Source organism: Engraulis encrasicolus, chromosome 21, assembly GCF_034702125.1.
Source record: "Engraulis encrasicolus isolate BLACKSEA-1 chromosome 21, IST_EnEncr_1.0, whole genome shotgun sequence".
In the NCBI taxonomy this organism is placed as follows: domain Eukaryota; kingdom Metazoa; phylum Chordata; class Actinopteri; order Clupeiformes; family Engraulidae; genus Engraulis; species Engraulis encrasicolus.
Window position 1 is genome coordinate 31,090,673 of NC_085877.1, and position 19,721 is coordinate 31,110,393.

The 19,721-nt window shown below is 42.4% G+C and overlaps 1 protein-coding gene across 1 annotated transcript in view; it reads left to right on the forward strand.

The window, feature by feature from the left end:
* Nucleotides 1-13,846: 13,846 nt before the first annotated feature.
* The window catches only part of cnga1b (cyclic nucleotide gated channel subunit alpha 1b), a 20,128-nt gene continuing 14,253 nt past the window's right edge, over nt 13,847-19,721 (forward strand). Inside the window, exons 1-6 of the mRNA XM_063186852.1 lie at nt 13,847-13,853; nt 13,944-14,106; nt 16,485-16,494; nt 18,139-18,212; nt 18,304-18,363; nt 18,638-18,769. Of these exons, the coding sequence (XP_063042922.1) occupies nt 13,847-13,853; nt 13,944-14,106; nt 16,485-16,494; nt 18,139-18,212; nt 18,304-18,363; nt 18,638-18,769 (446 nt within the window). The remainder of the gene's footprint in view (nt 13,854-13,943; nt 14,107-16,484; nt 16,495-18,138; nt 18,213-18,303; nt 18,364-18,637; nt 18,770-19,721) is intronic.

Below are 19,721 nucleotides of genomic sequence, written 5' to 3' on the forward strand. Positions count from 1 at the left end.
TTTTCTTTTTGTTTTTTTGTAGAAAGCTTTTGTCCAAAGCGACATACTGTAGAATGCACACACACCACATTGATAATGAAAGTACATCTCTTAAAGGGACACTGTGCAGGAAATGGTCAAAAAAGGTACTGTAACTATGCTACTCATTGAAACTGTGTTGGCTATATTGCTATATTTGACCTTTTCATGATAGTTTACTAAGTAATAAACTAATATTTTCTAGTCATTTTTGCAGCTAAAAATCGCTATTTCTGGAAATTCAAAATGGCGGAGCATGGAGAAGATCCCCTTTTTCATGTATGAAAAGTGCAATTTTTCCAGTCATAATGAATACTTAGAATTTCATGATGGTGGTAAATATTCATGAAAAAGGTAACATTAGTGAATGGGTAGCATATTTTCTGGAAATAAACAACTAAAAATCTCACACAGTGTCCCTTTCAAATGAATATTAAATTATTATACAATATGATGATGTAATAATATGTAACTAATAATTTAAAGTAGGTCTCCCTGGTACTCAAAGACACTGAAGACAGAGGAGAATGGGCTTGAAAACAAGCCAAATTAAAATGTTAAAATGTCATGTAGGCCTAATCCCAGACAGCATTATTTTGCAAGCCAACACAACATGACATTATGGACATGAAACAGCACGGAGGACAATGCACAACAACGGCTCTAATGGTAGGGATACTGGGCCAGAGATTCTTATAGAGATATGGCAATGTAATAAGAGATTCTTTAAGTATATAGAGATATGCCAATGTAATAGGTTGCTATGGGCACCTAACATGACCAGGTTCCGGTCTGCCTAAAGGGGCGTGCCATAATGCCCCCCCCCCCCATCCCCCCTCCTAGAACCTGGAAACAATGGGACAATGGAATCTCTCTCTCTCTACTCTCTCTGACTTGGCTGATACGCTACCCACCCGGGTTCAATTCCAGCATGGGTTCTCCCCAGTCTGTCTCTACTGTCTCTGTTTCCTGTCTCTCTCTACTGTCCTGTCACTAATAAAGACTAAAAAGACCAAAAACATGCTTCAGAAAAATATCACACAACATAGGAAAGAAAGAAAAAAGAGAGAATGAGATGTACTGAATGTACCGCACATAGGTCACTTCATTCATAACATAACTTGCAAATATGCATCATAACATGACTACATGCAGTGGCATTCCGGTTTCCTTGCAACCATGTGAGGAACGTGAAAATCCGAGTAATTTCTGTCGAATGAGCCAATCAGGATCGAAGGGTCGGATTTCCATAGATGCACGGCGTTACATGGCTCTTCTTCCAATAGCTAATGCACTGTATTGAGGCTTCGGGAGGGAGGTTTACTAACGTTCCACGCCACACTCTGCTAGTTGGCCTCTGTTACTATTATCAAAAGTCTGCCAACACCTCATTTAGTATTAAACAAATAAGATACAGTAGAATATTGCCCCCTATTTGCAACTGAGTGCCAACCCGAACTGTATCCTTTTCTATGTATTTTTTGGGGGCTTTTTGACCTTTATTATTACAGGACAGTGTGAGTGTAGACAGGAAATGGTTGGAACAAAGATTCTTTAATTCGTCTCTGGTTGGGAGAGAGAGATGTGGCAGGGCCGTGAAATGACCCCGGCCGGACTCCAACCGGGGCCCCCGTGGGCAATGTAAGCCCAAATGTTGGGGGCTTAGGGCGCGCTGCGCCACAGCACACCCCGAGCTGTGTCCTTTTTAACAAACCCAAAGGGCTTCCTCCCTGTACAGCCCCCGTCAAGAAACACTACAATATCCAATGGTGGATAGAAGTTCTATACAGTATGATCTTTTCCTTAGCTATTCATGACATTTGTGGACACAGTCAGAGGTGAGACAGGGTCAAACAACCATACAAAACAATGGACAGTGAGAAAGGCGTCCAAGACTTCAGCCAAAGAGACAGTTGAGTTGACAGTCAGAGCTTCTCTATCTCTATGTTCTTTGCCTATATTCAACAAAGTTGGTGACACAGTCAGAGGTCGACACAGTCACAGGCTCAAACAACCATAGCATACATATTGAATTGAATTAAATTGAAACTTTATTACAGACTCAAAAAGTTCCATATAAGATACATAAAAAGACATAAAAAACACATAAAAAAACAGACAGGTACATCACAAAGCACCAGTTCATTTGAAAACATATAAACATCTATACCAGTGCTGCCACAATTCAGAGAAGTACCTTGTATCACTCTGCCTGGTATCACAAAGAGTAGTAGTAGTGTCACTGTCACCTGCCTTCATGTCACCTGCCGTCAGGTGTAAGACAGGCCGGCTCAAACAACCACAGAGACACCGAGCAGTGGGTGACAGAGTCAAAGGACCTAAGCACCTTACCTTAGCAACCAGTGAGAGTAAATTCTATAGCATCCCACTGGTGGTGACACAGAGGTGAGATAAGCACCTTAGCAACCAGTGAGAGTAAATTCTATAGCATCCCACTGGTGGTGACACAGAGATGAGATAAGCACCTTAGCAACCAGTAGTACATGCAGGCTAAGCGATGGCAGAGCTATGGTAAGCACCTACTGTAAGCTTCCAACTCTGGACGACGGCGCACTGTACCGTCAAGTTGTCTATGGAGATCCAGGTTCGAATCCGGCCCAGGTCATTTCCCTGTTTGAACTCATCTCTCTCCTGTACTTGTGCTTCCTGTGACCACCTTCGCTAACCTATTGAATAAACGCAAAATCCCTAATAAACAAGGCTACCTCAAAACTACCTTGCTTGGCGATAGGGGAATAGGAGCTGCACACAACCAGGGCAGAGTTGAGGAGCAGACCATGTTGACGCATAGATGAGGAAAGATGAAACAGCAAGCAGAAATCCAGCTCAACCCATAAAGTACTGTAACACTGAGGTGAAGGGTCAGTTCAAATCTGTATTAAATCTCTCTCTCTCTCTCTCTCTCTCTCTCTCTCTCTCTCTCTCTCTCTCTCTCTCTCTCTCTCTCTCTCTCTCTTTCTCTCTCTTTCTTAAGACTGGACAGGTCTTCTTGCCAACTTGGACAGCCTCTTCTGCGGTTGGTGCGGTTGGTGCAGGATCATTGGTAAAGTGTCACACAGAGACAACACTTGATATACTGTAGTCTATGTAGACTTCCAGCTAGGGCTGTAACGATATTACACAGAAATCGTGATACACAGTGTCACAACACTGTATGCAATACCAGAAGGCAGTATTGTGATACGCACTTTCCAAGTTCTGTTACCCTTCAGCCTCTTGTAACCTTTTCTACCTATACAATATTGTTAGGTATATTTCAAAAACCGTGGGGTGTATCGAATCAAACAGTACAAACCGAATTGTGAGTGTATCGTTACAGCCCTACTACCAGCATACTAATTTAGTGATAATTGGCCTACTCTCACACTGACAGTCTATTGCATTCTTTCTCTCTCTTTTTTTTTAGTCGTCTTCTGACAGTTCAGAGGAAGGTGGCATCACTCCAGTAAGTGTTTATGTTTTTACAAGATCACAGACATACAATTAAACATAGGGCTTACATTATAAACTCCAACTCAAACTCAACTTTCATGCATACAAAAATACAGCATATAATAAAATTCAAACACGCACCCACATGCGTGTGCGAAGAAAGCGTACACATACACATGCACATGCACAATGAGCACATGCACATGTACTGTACATACACATGCACACACACGCATATGCACACGCACAACCACACACACACACACACACACACACACACACACACACACACACACACACACACACACACACACACACACACACACACACACACACACACACACACACACACACACAGTCAATCCGTTACGTGCCCTCTGACCCCTGTCTCTCATGTGTCCCCCTCCCCATAGGTGATCTTCATGCTTCCCGCCAGTGCTGAGCTGCAGATCAACGCCGGCCTGACAGAGGGAGAGCAGCAGGGGCAACAACAGGCCCAGGGGCAACAGCAGGGCCCCCTACCCGACAACACCCTCCTACCAGACCCCTCCGCACCCACCGACCACTCCCCAGGCTTTGCGCACCTCGACGGGGCAGCGGGGCCACCGACCGCCCTCCCCTACCTGGATGTGGGGGCATCGTCCTCCACCACTGTCCCCCTCAATGCAGCAGATGCAAACAGCCACCCAGGCATACTGCCTGCCGGGGTGCAGCAGGAGGGTGATGGGGGAGTTGAAGTTACAGGTGGGGGGTTGAAGCAGCAGGGCAGGGGGGGCAACAGTGGTGCTGGTGGATGTGCGCCAGGGACACCCGCCGAGAGCACCCAGGGAGAGGGCATGGGAACGGCGGACCCCTCACTGATGATTGAAGACATTGAACGCAGAGGCGACCGTGCTTGAGGATATGAGTTTCAAGTTGAAAAACATTGTGTATAAGGAGATACATGTTTATGTTTTTTTTTTTCTTTTTGTTTTTTTGTAGAAAGCTTTTGTCCAAAGCGACATACTGTAGAATGCACACACACCACATTGATAATGAAAGTACATCTCTTAAAGGGACACTGTGCAGGAAATGGTCAAAAAAGGTACTGTAACTATGCTACTCATTGAAACTGTGTCGCCTATTGCCATATTTGACCTTTTCATGATAGTTTACTAAGTAATAAACTAATATTTTCTAGTATGGCCCAAGTACAGTCATTTTTGCAGCTAAAAATCGCTATTTCTGGAAATTAAAAATGGCGGAGCATGGAGAAGATCCCCTTTTTCATGTATGAAAAGTGCAATTTTTCCAGTTATAATGAATACTTAGAATTTCATGATGGTGGTAAATATTCATGAAAAAGGTAACATTAGTGAATGGGTAGCATATTTTCTGGAAATAAACAACTAAAAATCTCACACAGTGTCCCTTTCAAATGAATATTAAATTATTATACAATATGATGATGTAATAATATGTAACTAATAATTTAAAGTAGGTCTCCCTGGTACTCAAAGACACTGAAGACAGAGGAGAATGGGCTTCAAAACAAGCCAAATTAAAATTTTAAAATGTCATGTAGGCCTAATCCCAGACAGCATTATTTTGCAAGCCAACACAACATGACATTATGGACATGAAACAGCACGGAGGACAATGCACAACAACGGCTCTAATGGTAGGGATACTGGGCCAGAGATTCTTATAGAGATATGGCAATGTAATAAGAGATTCTTTAAAGGCCAACTTCCGATAAAACTCAGTTTTACTCACTCCTTTCGAAGATCGGACGGTCACCCCAAGTTAAACTCACTTGCAAGGCTCTCATAGCGGTGCGTCAACTCTCCTGGCTGTGTTTCCCGGTGTTTCCCAATTTACATAAATAATGCAGAGAAACGAGCGAATCACGAAAGCCTTTCTGTGTTTCGTCACGTCGAAAGAAGGCGTTGCCCACAAAGGTTTATATCGACCCATTTATCTAAAAACATGTTGAGTAATTTTTTTCTGCTTGTTTTCAAAACAAGCAACGTCTGGTGGCCCGAAACATAGCTTAGCTTAGCTATCAGCTGGTTGCTACTCTCAGGTACACACACAGCACAAAGCCTCATACATAAAGCCTGCTCACTCCGGTTGCTCCGTGCCTACAGCTCGCCTAGGGGTCGCTGTCGAAAGAGCACAGCCCTGAATGGAGCCTGCACGCCTCCGTTGGCGCCCCTATAGTGCAGTACCACCCGGGGAAGTGGCGACTCTGTTTCCCATTACATTCTCTCCAGGAGCTGGAGGACTGAGCCAATCAGAGACGCGTTTCTTTGAGAGCAGGAGGAGTGAGCCAATCAGAGACGCATTTCCACGAGAAACACGGAACACTCTCTCGTTTCTCCACAAGCCACCTTGCCAGCTTGCAAAAACGTCTTGAAACAAAGCAACCAGAACGTTTTTTAAAACAGGACCAACGCGTAACACATTCAATAACAATTGGGAACACGGCAATATTAATTAAATTACGTTGAGAGGCGATCTTTAAGTATATATAGATATGCCAATGTAATAGGTTGCTATGGGCACCAAACATGACCAGGTTCCGGTCTGCCTAAAGGGGCGTGCCATAATGCCCCCCCTCCCCCCTCCTAGAACCTGGAAACAATGGGACAATGGAATCTCTCTCTCTCTACTCTCTCTGACTTGGCTGATACGCTACCCACCCGGGTTCAATTCCAGCATGGGTTCTCCCCAGTCTGTCTCTACTGTCTCTGTTTCCTGTCTCTCTCTACTGTCCTGTCACTAATAAAGACTAAAAAGACCAAAAACATGCTTCAGAAAAATATCACACAACATAGGAAAGAAAGAAAAAAGAGAGAATGAGATGTACTGAATGTACCGCACATAGGTCACTTCATTCATAACATAACTTGCAAATATGCATCATAACATGACTACATGCAGTGGCATTCCGGTTTCCTTGCAACCATGTGAGGAACGTGAAAATCCGAGTAATTTCTGTCGAATGAGCCAATCAGGATCGAAGGGTCGGATTTCCATAGATGCACGGCGTTACATGGCTCTTCTTCCATCTATCATTCTAAGCTGCATCATGAGTCGAGTTAAACGTAAGTGGCTGAAGTAAATATATCGGACAGATTGTTTATCCAATCACATGCAAGGAATTTTGATAAGGAGCATCATTCGAAAACTTGTTGGTTGTGGGGGGTTCCAAAGATGGTATTGTGAAGATGAAGGCGAAACATACCAGCTGTCGAGAGTCAGGTTACTACATTCAGGACATGATCGTCGAAGGAGCTTTTTAAAAAAAAACAAAAAAGGCTTGGATTCTCTAGGATACTCTAGGATCTGCTTTTGTTATCACTTTTGTGAACTCCTTTGTCTGAGCCTGAAAATGCCTGTCACAGATAAATTAAATTAAATATGTATACAATCATGTTGAAGGTATTCTATATAACTCAGACTGCAAATCCAGGTCCATGGATCTTATCAGACACATCTTGTTCTTGTTTAATACAAAGTGGTATTAATAAACACCACACGGTGAAGAAAACATATGGACTAAATAAAAATAGTCTGGAATGACAATATTGTGTTTGCAAGTTACCAATTTATTCCTATATTTTTGTTTGAATTAGGGTTATATTTGTGTGCTTTATAATAGCCTTAAGGGATTGACTGGTGGATTAATGAATTTTCATAAATAAAACCACCCCAATATCTTCCATCCTCGTCCACTCCTCCTCTCCTCTCCTCTCCTCTCCTCTCCTCTCCTCTCCTCTCCAACTCTACTGCTCTCCTCTCTCCTCCTCCACCACAGAGGTCATCGTTGTCCGCTGGCTGCCTGTTCTCCTCGTTAGGTATTGGCTCCATCTTGACCTTGACTCTGACCTTGCCCTCTGCTGCTCCTCATCCTTCTGGAGGTCCTCTATCACCATGATCTTCATCTCTCTCATCAACAGCTTCCTGTCAAACAAATTAACCTGTTAAGAACTGGTATTATATATATATATATTATGGTATTAATATATATTATATATAAGACCCCCACATTTGGGCTTGCATGCCCATGGGGACCCCGGTTTGAGTCCGGCCGGGGTCATTTTCCAGCCCTACCCTATATCTCTCTCCAGCTCATTTCCTGTCTCCTCTCACACTATCCTGTCATAATAAAGGTCAAAAAAGCCCCCAAGTTGAAGGAGAGGACTGTGCACATCCCAGGGAAAGGTGCAGGACGAAGGCCAACTGTAGTTTTAAGAGTGAGAAGTCCGCACACTTAGAATTCTTTTTGTTGTCTTTTATTTTTTCATGGCAGGATAACATTTCGACCTCAACCTTCGACCTGTTGAGGTCGAAACATCAAAAAGGATTCTAAGTCTGCGGATTTCTCAGTCTGAAAACCCAAAAAGCCCCCAAAACATATATAAAAAAGACATGGTATTATTAACTTGCTCTTACCAGACTGGCAATGACCAAGTCGTTGCGCATCACAAAAGGCCCTATGTTGCGTCATAGTAGTGAAATTTGAAAACTTAATTACAGCCTCAAAATGTTCCATAAAAAGTAAAAGCACACAAAAACGCATAAAAACAAACAGGGGTAACACTTTCTATGAAGCCCATATCTATAGCGTATTATGAGCGCATTTATAACAAATTATAATGCACATTATCATTACTTACAACGCATTACGACTACACCGATGATGTTTCATGATGCTTTATGTTAACAGTAATGAATAACCATGAATCTAGCTTATAACACTTTATAAATCCAAGGGTGTTATGAGTGCTCATGACTGGATATAAACTACATGCTGCCTGATGGGGCTTACAGTACATTATGATGCGTTATAGATGTGCATTATACAGTGCATTATAGATGCATCCATATGAACTTGACTTTACTTAGAGCACACATTGACGACTTATGATCTCACATGAAACATTATAGCATCTTATGAGTCCTTAAGACAGTTTATCATCCAGGTCTGTTCATAGAGGGGTATAGGTGCTCATAATATACTATAAGCCCCATCAGGCAGCCTGTAGTTTATAACCAGTAATGAGCACTCATGACACCCTTGGATTTATAAGGAATTATAAGCTAGATTCATAGTTATTCATAACTGTTAATATAAAGCATCATGAAGCATTATGAGTGTAGTCATAATACGTTGTAAGTAATTATAATGTGCATTATAATTTGTTATAAATGCGCTTATAATGTTGGCTTTAAGTAAAGTGTTACCCAAACAGGTACTGTAGCCTATATCACAAACATCAGGATGTTAGGATACATACAGACATCTATACCAGTGCTTCCACCTTGTCACTCTGCCTGGTATCACAAAGTGCTGATATTATACTGTACCATTGCTTGACCCAACAAACCTAATATAATTTGACATTAATTAAATTAACTTATTTGAAATCATCTCAAAAGGAACTATGTAAACTGCCCAAATCAATGAAGCAAAACTGGCCCAGAATGGACAGAACATAAAAGTTCTCTGTTTTGTTGCCAACTCTTGGCTGCCGGTTTCTTCTCATCTCACCACCTCCACAGCTCTACAGCTCCAACTTGTGTATGACATGGCATGGGCTACTCCTCCTTGTCAAGTTGCCTGCTGTGTTCATGGATGAATTCTTTGCTTTCCTAAAATCAAATCTGGTGAGCATTCATTCCCTATGCTGCTTCTGTCCCCTGAATCTCTTTCCATGAAAACCAGGGTACTCCTCTGAACAGAGCCATACTGAATCTAATGCCTAACTATTCAATAATAAACTGCATTCAGAATATCTTGTCATGTGTTTCTTGACAGCAATGGACCTGACAGAAGGTAGTTTATGGTATAAGTACAACACTAGCACATGATATTACATAGTGGTTACACCAGTTATTCCATTGCACCTAACAAGGTGCCCAGACATTTACTGAGAATGTTGCTGTTGTTGCAAGAACGAAAACCTTAATTTCCCCCAAATTTGATCCAACCAGCTCAGAATCAAATACACCGCTCTGCATTAACAGTAGACCAGTTACACAGTGAAGTGAAGTTCCTTGTGTTGCAAGGAAACTATGTCAGGTTTTGTTTTTCTCCTCTACTTTCGCATTGGGCACCTCTGGTTGTAACCTAGTCTCCCCTACTAGTCCAGGAATGCAGAGGTACAGCAGATGCATGTACTACAGTAACTGCATGACTGCTCGATTGTAAAAATAATCAATATCACGATTATTTCAGTCAATATTGATATCACGATTTTTTTTAGATTATATATATTTTTAAAGACAAATAATTGTGCTGAACAATTCACAATTTTCCCTCCCTTCAGCAGTGTGAGTGGGGGGGAATGTTCTGCATGAGTGTTGGGTAGCAAGTCTCTGTGCTTGCAATGGCTCAAGTAGAGGGGAATGTATTGTGATTAATGTAACCTACCTTTTGGCAGTATAGACAAATAACAAAAATATTGTTTCAAATCGATATTATGAAATTTGATAGCCTTTTGTTTGACAGCAATATTGATATCACAATATAAATTTGACATATTGCACAGCCCTACTAACTGTCCATGAACTAACTGGGGTTTACTCATTGAGAGTGAATTGGGGTTGACCAACTGCCGATTTTCAAAAGAACAGTGCATAACTGCCCTTGTTACCTGCAGTTTTGGGCAGTAATGCATTACAATGAGCTGTGTGACAGTAACATGTAATCAGTAATGCATTACAGTTTTTGAGTATCTTGCCCAACACTGGTTACCTGTAGGCCTTCTTCATTCTCCTGAGGCTGCGGTGGCCGCGGGGGTCCCTGTCCGAGTCTATGGACACCCCGAGCTGCTCCAGCTGCCTCTTCAGCTCTAGCAGCCTCTCGGTCTTCTGCCTCAGCCTCCGGTCCCTGTCCGTCTCCATCCCCGTTTCAGTCACATTGCGTCTTTGCTGCCACCAGCGTTCAAAGTCACCAGCCTCCGGCAAGTCCGACGCCCTGTAGTCGTCTTCGCTTGAGTCCCGCTGCAACCGGCGTACGCAAGCACCCATCTTTGTTTTCTGCTTTGTTAGGCCTACTTCAACCAGCAGTCACCATCAAGGGTCACAGACACAGAAAAAACATGACTGTTGGAGAAAGATCTTACATTTAGATTCTCTGGAATGTTGCATTGTGTTCTGTGTTCTGTCTGTGATGTCAACCTTTGTGACATCGGCGGAAGCATTCTGCCTTTTGCTGCCTGCTGTATCCAAGCAACTGTTCATCAAACAAGCAGAGAATTTCTTTTTTTTATCAAACGCTGAATCTCAAATGGTGCACTTGTGCACTTAAGTGTTCATGTTTCAGTGCGTATGCCGTATTAGTTACGCACTGAAACATAGTGCCCGAAGTGCACAAGGTCGCCATTTTAGATTCAGCCAAAGATTTTCTAGGTTCTAGCTTCCACCATCTCATGCCTAATTGTATTCCAAGTAGCCTAAAGTAACTTTTTTTCCATTTCAAATGAACTTTTTTTTCATTTCATTTTATTGGTGAACATTAATAACAAATTATTATTTATTATCTTTCATTACTAATCTCACTTTATTTAGCCTTACTTTTTGATTAACTTCCCCTTCAGGTTTATTTCCCTCATTATTTTCTTTTGCTATTTTTTTATAATTATATTATTATTATTTTATTTTATTTACTTTATTTTTTGTTTTATAAGTGTTTTGAGACCATGATGTATGGTACTACTGCACTCAACAACAACAACAACAACAACAACAATAATAATAATGCCAACAACAACAACAACAACAACAATAATAATAATTATTATTATTATTCTTAGCCTATTGTTATTATTATTATTAATACATGTATCTATGAATGACAATTGTGTATAATTGTGCTATAATGTGTGATAACAGGCTGTCCAATCTAAAAAACACACAAAAAAGAGTGCCAATGACACATAATCAGAATGGCAACTTTTGATTATTATTTGAACAGCAAATACATCTTGTGGTAAATCACCTGTATGTTTTTCTCAATGCTTCAGTCAGTCTACTAATGAGTGGGTGCGTGCGTGTACATGTGTGTGTATGTGTGTGTCTACTGCCTCTGTGGTATTGGTTTAAACTGCAGGGGTGTGTGGGTAATAGGCTTAGGGTTTGGGTGTATTAGACAGACATAGAGCTGACGGGGCAAGAGAAGGGCATAATCCACACTTACCCTCTATAACCTCTAGGAGAGGGAACACAAACACGCGCACACACACGCACGCACGCACGCACGCACACACACACACACACACACACACACACACACACACACACACACACACACACACACACACACACACACACACACACACACACTCATAAACGCACACACACACGCGTACACACACACACACACACACACTCTCTCTCTGACTCGCGTGAGAGGGAGAAGGAGGGAGGGAGAGAGAGAGAGAGAGAAAGAGAGAGAGAAAGTTTGAGAAAGGTGGAGAAAGAAGAGAAAACAAAACAGAGGAAAAAGTGAGTTAGACAGTGAGAGAAAGAGAGAAATGAAGAAAGTCCATGATATAAAATTTGACTCATACCAGCTCCTTGGTGTCGTAATTCAACACTCATCAATTCAAAGCCATCAACCATTTTCATTCCTTCAACCTTTCAGGTTGCACCACTTGTAGTAGTCACATACACATCACACAGCTCCCCCTCACCACTGTGCAGAGGCGCATCTTGTCACCAGGCTAGGCAGGCAGCCGCTTGGGGCCCCCAAGCCTGTAGATGGTGGAAAAACACCTAAGAATTTAAATTACAATAGTGGCAATTTGTTGTGAATGTTCAATATTTAGAATTTTGGCTTGGGTCCCCAACTTACCCTAGGATCGCCTCTGTGTATGTGCATGGATGGTGATAAACCCAGGTCGCACGCATTGACTTGTGTGTGAGTTTGCTTCGTGACCGGCGCTGAGTGTGCAAGACAAAGTGTGAGGAGAAAGTTGGGAACCAGAGGTGTCAAAAGTTACCGTAAAAGTAAATTCGTGGTGTGTATAACACCAGTATATGATATTACGGCGTTGTTACAACAGTTATTCCACTGTATCTTCTGAGTTAGATTGTTGTTGTTACTGAAAAAAGAAACCTAAAAAAAAAAAACTGCCACAAATTTGATCCAACCAGTTCAAAATCAGATGATGTGTACAGTGCATATAGACCAGTTACTGTGAAGTCACCTGTTTTGGAAGGAAACTGTGACGTTTTTTTTTACTTCTACTTTTACTTTTGACACCTCTGTTGTGAACATAGTGTGAGGAGAAAGTTGTGAAGCATCTTCTGCCTTCGTGATCTCGATGTCTCTAGGGACACGGTGAGGAGTTAAGAAATGGAGACACCCACCGAGCTCTCCCAAAGGACATTGCTCAGAGCAGTGGCAAATCTCATCCATATTCATCAGCTGTATGTGTGTGCTTGTCTGTCTTTGTGGGTTGGGCTAGTGTGTGTGTGTGTGTGTGTGTGTGTGTGTGTGCGTGTGCGTGTGCGTGTGTGTGTGTGTGTGTGTGTGTGTGTGTGTGTGTGTGTGTGTGTGTGTGTGTGTGTGAGAGAGGGAGAGCTGGATTGGTGTGTCTCCATATGAGTTGGGTTGGGCTGTCTGTGTGCGTGCGTGTGTGTGTGCGTGTGTGTGTGCGTAGGTGTGACAGGGGCGTTCGTCATCTCCCTCCTTCCTGTCTACCTCAGTGTCCCTAACGCTTTCCTGGTGGCCCTTCGGAATATGCCGGAATATTAATCTCACTTCCTGTGGATTTATCATTTTTGGAGGGAAAAGCCTCACCTGTGTGTTGGGTTGCAGGTGTAAAAGAACATGTAATACAGTATATAAAATGCCGTGACGGATACATATTGAGGACGCGAGTGGATATGTTGCAGTGCATGCAGTCTATGGACTTGGATTAGCTGGTGGTGAGTAGTAACACTCTCGGTGATTAGCATCCAAAAAGTTTGCAGTATATTGTATGGGACGTTTTATTTATTTGTTTATTTATTTGGTTACTTATTTGTATGCTAAATTATTTAACATTGCTTTTCAAGGTGTTTGTGTATTTTTGTTTGTTTGTTAAAAATCTAATAGACTCCACAGGTGGTATTGTAACTAGTGTAACTATTAGCACAAAGCCCAAGCTCTGAAACTCTGAAATATTCCAGCCCTGTAACAACATCTTGAAATCAATGTTATGCTTTATTGTCACAGCAGTATGTCAAACATATAATTCTGATTATTCATTTAATTTTTTTGTGAGTTGTACAGTATAAAAGATGAGTGATAATTATTCTACAAAAATATCCTGGTGTGTGAGTTTTACAGACAAAGATTTAACTTAAAATAATGCATTGAAATGATATGTGTTATTGGATGGAAGGTCAGCAGGGTGTTATAGGAGATGTGAGCTTCGGGGGTAATGCAATTGCCCTCATTTCTCTAATACCTCGGAGGTTAATTTGATTGACAGGCAGCCCAGGCAGCCCCGGCCAATCAGCAGCCATGTCCTCTAGGGTGGCGCCGCAGGACACGGCTCTAACCCCGCCTCCTCCCGGCACTGACCTGGAGCGGATAGAGGAGGAGGAGGAGGGGCAGGAGGGGCGAGGGGTTCCCGTGGAGACACAGCGGCTCTCGTGAGTATTATGGGCTGTCCAGGCAGCTGGCCCTCTCCCCAAATTAAAAGATGGCAACATCCAGGGAAGCAGAATAGGGGGGTGGGGGGATGTCTCCAGGGCCAGATTAAGATGGCCTGGGGCCCCTAGGCTACAGGTTACTTTGGGGCCCCATGAAAGGCAAATTTCAAGACAGATTTTCATAGATAGTGTCATAATTACGAGGTAGTAATTAAGATAACTTGTCTACTAACTGTACTCAATACGACAGATTCATTTTCCAGCATTGCATCTTGTCACAATTTTGCCATTTTTCACTTTTGGCCAATCAGGGGCCCCCTGGCAGGTGGGGGGCCCAAGGCTGCAGCCATATCTAGCCTGGGCATTAATCCGACCCTGGGTGTCTCATTACATTCTGTGTACTGGGTGAGGGCACCCTTTCAGATAACCCGTTACACTGGGTCCAGCCAAAGCTGTCAGCGGCCCTGGCAACATCGTCAAGGATTTTATTGCTTACTTGCTTGGGTTGATGGTTGCAGAAGGGTGGACTGTGTGCCATCGATACATATATTTGAATAATGGACTGGGTGTGTTGATGATCACCAGAGAATGTTTGTGCCTGAAATAAAACCTATCCCTAACCCTAAACAATCAGTGTCCACCCCCCAAAAAGCTGTTACAAGCAGACAAATGACCATCTTGATATCTTGACGCACCTTTTGTGCACCTTTGAGGAATTTGATGATTGGAGATTTGTCTGGATATGGCTGTGTGGCAGCCGTGGCCTAATGGTTAAGGAGGTGGTCTTAAACTCAGAGGGTTGTTGGTTCAAATCCCACCCTTACCTCTCCCTATAACTCCATCCATGGCTGAAGTGCCCTTGAGCAAGGACCCTAAGCCCACATTGCTCCAAGGACTGCAACCAAAACCCTGTGATATCTGTAAGTCACTTTTGATAAAAGTGTCAGCTAAGAGTAATGTAATGGACACCTGGCCTGGACCAATGGCCTACAATAACTTTCCTAATAATTTATTTTACAATTACAGTATCATATCAAATATCCACATCTTTTTGTGTTTTGGGGGTGATGTACTTTCCATTTCTCCTCATTCAGTATCATAAATGATTTTGTTTACACTGTTTTCTTTCTTGCATTGGCAGCAACAAACTAGTACAGTAACCAATAAAATGATTGTTTATTTATTGAAAAAAATATTTTGGGGGAATTTAATTTTGGAGACGGTAAGCTCATGGGAGAGAGAGATGGGGAAGGGTTGACACATGCCTCAGGCCGGATTCGAACCAGGGTCCACATGGGCAATCTTGATACATGATATAAATGATACAGCGTGCTAGTGCCCCCCAATGACCATTCATAACTGACGTATGAATTGTGATTATTGAATTGTCATGAATTACTAGTTAAGAAGATAGTCAATTTTGTTTTCTGCTTTCAGAGGTCCACTAGTGCCCGCCCCAGCAGCACTCTTCAATGTTAATTACAGCAACAACAATGAAGAGTAAGTAAGCACACACACACACACGCACACGCACACGCACACGCACACGCACACGCGCACGCGCACGCGCACGCGCACGCGCACGCGCACACGCACACACGCACACGCGCACACACACACGCACACACACACACGCACACGCACACACACACACAACCTGACAGCACAATGCCCATTCTAAATTGGCTCCATCATTTTCACTTCCCGAATATGTAAATTTTCTGTGAGAACATGTCAGCCAGTCAGGGCTGGTCTGGGATTGAAAAACAGCCTGGGCAATTTTGTTACAGACCAGACACACATAAGAGCCCCCTGCTTGTCCACGGCATTATGCCTAGCTCAGTCCACTGTCTATATTACGTATCGAGGGCTGGTCTCTAGAATGACTGCCGGCCCACCGGGAAAATGGCCTGTATTCCAGATTGCCAGTCTAGTCCTGCAGCCAGTTCAAGATAAGGCGTGGGAACCAGCGTGCGGCACCGTTCTCTGTTGGTCTGAAAAAGGCGTTATTTTATTTTTTTAAAATAATAATTTGACAGGGCAGTGTGAGAGGTGGACAGGAAGCGAATGGGGAGGGGTCGGCAAAGGACCCGGGCCGAGAATCGAACCCGGGTCAGCCACATGGTAGACGAGTGCCCTACCGGTTGGCCACGGCAGGGCCTGAAAAAGGCTTTGTAGTGTCTCAAATGTGAAATATGTATCAAAGAGAGGGAATGCGCCTTTCAAAATCAGGAGGTCGGAAGCTTGCACTCAGTGAAAATTTTGAATAACTCAAATGTGAAATATGTGAAACTATGGGAATTGATTTGCCCTGCCGTACTAGACGAGAAGACATGCAGTGGTGTGTAAGTCAAACCTCCTACCTCCCATCCTTTCAGGACTGGACTGGTAATCTGGCATACAGCATCCGGCATTTTCCAGGTGGGCCGTCAGTCAACAGGGGCCAGTGGTTTTCTTATTTTGTTTATTTGTTTGCTTCATATTTTTCCTTAGGGACCACTATTTCGATGGGGCGCCCCATGTGGGAATCCTTAATATACACTGGACTGAGCCCATCATTATTCTAGTAGGCCTATGTAGGTTTGGGGGTGAGGGGCTAGTTGTCGCCAAAAATGCCTGGTCCGGTTTGTGGTCCCGGCCAGCCCTGCATCCTTTCCTTTGGCCTCTGGCCTGTGTGTTGCCCCACCTCCACAGAGAAATCAATACTGCCCTACAAAGGCAAAGTGTAGTAACTACATATTTTCTCAAAATTGAGTTTAGACTGAAAATGGTCTTCGTAACTTCTCCTTTATGATCCAAATATGTCCCGTCTTAGAGATATTGCTGTGTCAAATTTGCAGTAACTACAATATCCAGCCTAATACCAAGACTACGAAGGCATTTTTCTCAGTTTCAATGTCGGAGTACTTCACTTTGCTTTTGAAGGGCAGAAAAGTGGAGCAACATTTTGAGGGGCTTTTCCAAATTCAACATCCCGATTGAAAAAGAGAGATCGATCTTTGAGTAATGTTTTTTTGCAACTTTGCTCCTTGATGAAGTTGAAGTATGCCTTATCCCGCAATGCCAGAGGCCACCGAAAAGGATAAGGATTGACCTACACCCATATAGGCCTGGGGGATGTTTGCTGCACGATATGTGTACACGACGAACTCTTTTCGCACCCTGCATTTTTTTTTTCAATTTTGAGTGTAGACCAAGTCAAGTCAAGTCAAGTCAGCCTTTATTGTCAGTTTCTTCATATGCACGGGTCATACAAGGAAATTGAAATTATGTTTTCTCTCTATACCATGAAGGACATAGACAAGCACAGGACTGACATTTACAGACTGGCATCAAGTGCAAGACAGTCCAATACCAGTAAAGTGATGAAGTAATAAATAATAAGACACAATGTAAGCAGATGCGTGCACGGTACCATATTGCCAGATTGCCAGTGCTGATCTTTTTCGAGGTAGAGTCCAACAATAATGGGAAATAGGCCTATTAATGAGAGCCCCTTTGGCCATCTGCCCCCTACATCTGCCCACACCTCCAGTATCGTGCGTTGTGCTCTGATTGTATTGAAGTACGAGTAAGTATGTCCACTCTGCTGTGTAGGTATTGCAACTAGGCTGCTCATTGAAACTGAGATGTCTATTGCCATCATTCGGACAAGGCGGACATGGAGAATATCCACTTTTTCATGTATGAAAAGTGTGATTTATCCCAGTCAAAATGAATACTTAAAATTAGATGGTGGTATTCCTGAAAAAGGTAACATTTGTGTATGGGCAGTATAAATTCTGGAAAGAATAATTATCTGCTAAAAAATATTACACGATGCACCTTTACAGACTCACAGCAAGCATGTCTCCAGCCTTGCACCAGAGATTCTTTAAGTATAGAGATATGCCAACATAATAGGTTGCTATGGGCACCTAAAATGACCAGGTTCCGGTCTGCCCGTGTCATAATACTCCTAGCATTGAATAGAACAGTCCTTAGGTCTGCCTAAAAGGGGATTTCTCCCCCCCCCCTTGCAATAATAGAACCCGGAAACAATGGGCCAATGGAACCTCTCTCTCTCTACTCTCTCTGCTTGCACTAACATTCTGCAAGGGCAGCAAGTGAGGAAATGTGATCATGCAATTCTGCCTTTCCAGCACATGTGATTTACATACATTCATTATATCTCTTTAACGTTTTTTTTCTGTTTAGGGAGGAGAAGGAGAAAAAGAAGAAGAAGAAAGAAAAGAAAGAAAAGACAGAAAAGAAAGAGTAAGTCTCGTGTTGTTTATGTTATCCACCAGAGGGCAGTCTTATACCACAATACTGTAAAACACATTTTTTCCCCCCTGATGGTTACGAGTAATTAAAAATACGTGTAAATTAGTATAATTTTACACTTTATTAAAAAATATATCAACCTAATGTAACTGTAATGTAACCTGTAATGTTAACTGTTACAATCAATGTCTTATTATTATTTTTTATAAAGTTGATTAAAAGTTGTCTTGTCCATAATATGGAAAACACTCTTCTTTCATTTCAGAAAAAAGGAAAAGAAATCCAAAAAGAAAGAGAAGCAGAGAGAGGAGGAAGAAAAGAAGAAGAAAGAGGAGGAAGAGAAAAAGAAGAAGGAGGAAGAGGAGAAGAAAAAGAAGGAGGCAGAGAAAAAAGACCCGTGAGTAGGCTACTTAAAGGCACACTATGTATCAACATTCTCATTCTCTAAATAAAAGTAAAATGGAAAGTGAAAATAATTATGCACCTTAGCTTCTTACTGCAGATGGGCCCATCAACGGGCCTATTCACTCTTTGCTGATAACACTCAAGTACATCATAACAACAAAAGCACACAGGTAGCTGGAAGTTTGAGCAGTCATCAGCATGTTTTTACTTTGTTGGCTGGTCTTGAATATCCAATATCAGTTTATTCAAGAGCGAAAACTTAATCCAGGCACTCCAAACAAGGTGCCCTATCTTAGCCCTGATGAAGACCTGTGTGTGAGGTCAAAACATGTTGGCTTTTTTAATGTAAACCTAGCCTAGTATTAGGCCTATTAAAGGTTTGGAGTGCCTGGGTGAACTTTCTCTCTTACATCATAACAACACTGCAATGACAGCGCATAGAGTCTTAAGTAACCGATTAATACTTGATCATTACTATTTTGGTGACAGTAAGGTTATAACATAGCCTCTGCACTTAGTGGCCCCGACTCAAACTCACAGAGGTTCGAAATCAAAGTCTGGAATGAAGTTGTGTGCTGAACTCAATATTTTATTTTTAAAGAATGTACTAAAACGGTGTGTGTCACAGGTTGATTTCCCAAACACTCAACTCATTTCCATCAGATAGGTCTAGGTAGTTGAAATTTACATGCACATACAATATTACAATGACTGGGAGATGCTACACTGGCCTGGGCTCACCTGCACAGTAAATTCTGCAGTGCTCATTTAACACTTAGAGAGTTGATTTGACATCACTTGGACTTTGAATTGAATCTTTAAGTGTTGAATTAACACCGAAAAATGTCCTGTGTTAATCCAAAGTCTGTGTTTAGGTCATGTTACTACTAGTGTATGTGGGACAACTGTAATAAACATTGGAAATTATCTTGCGGGCTAAATAA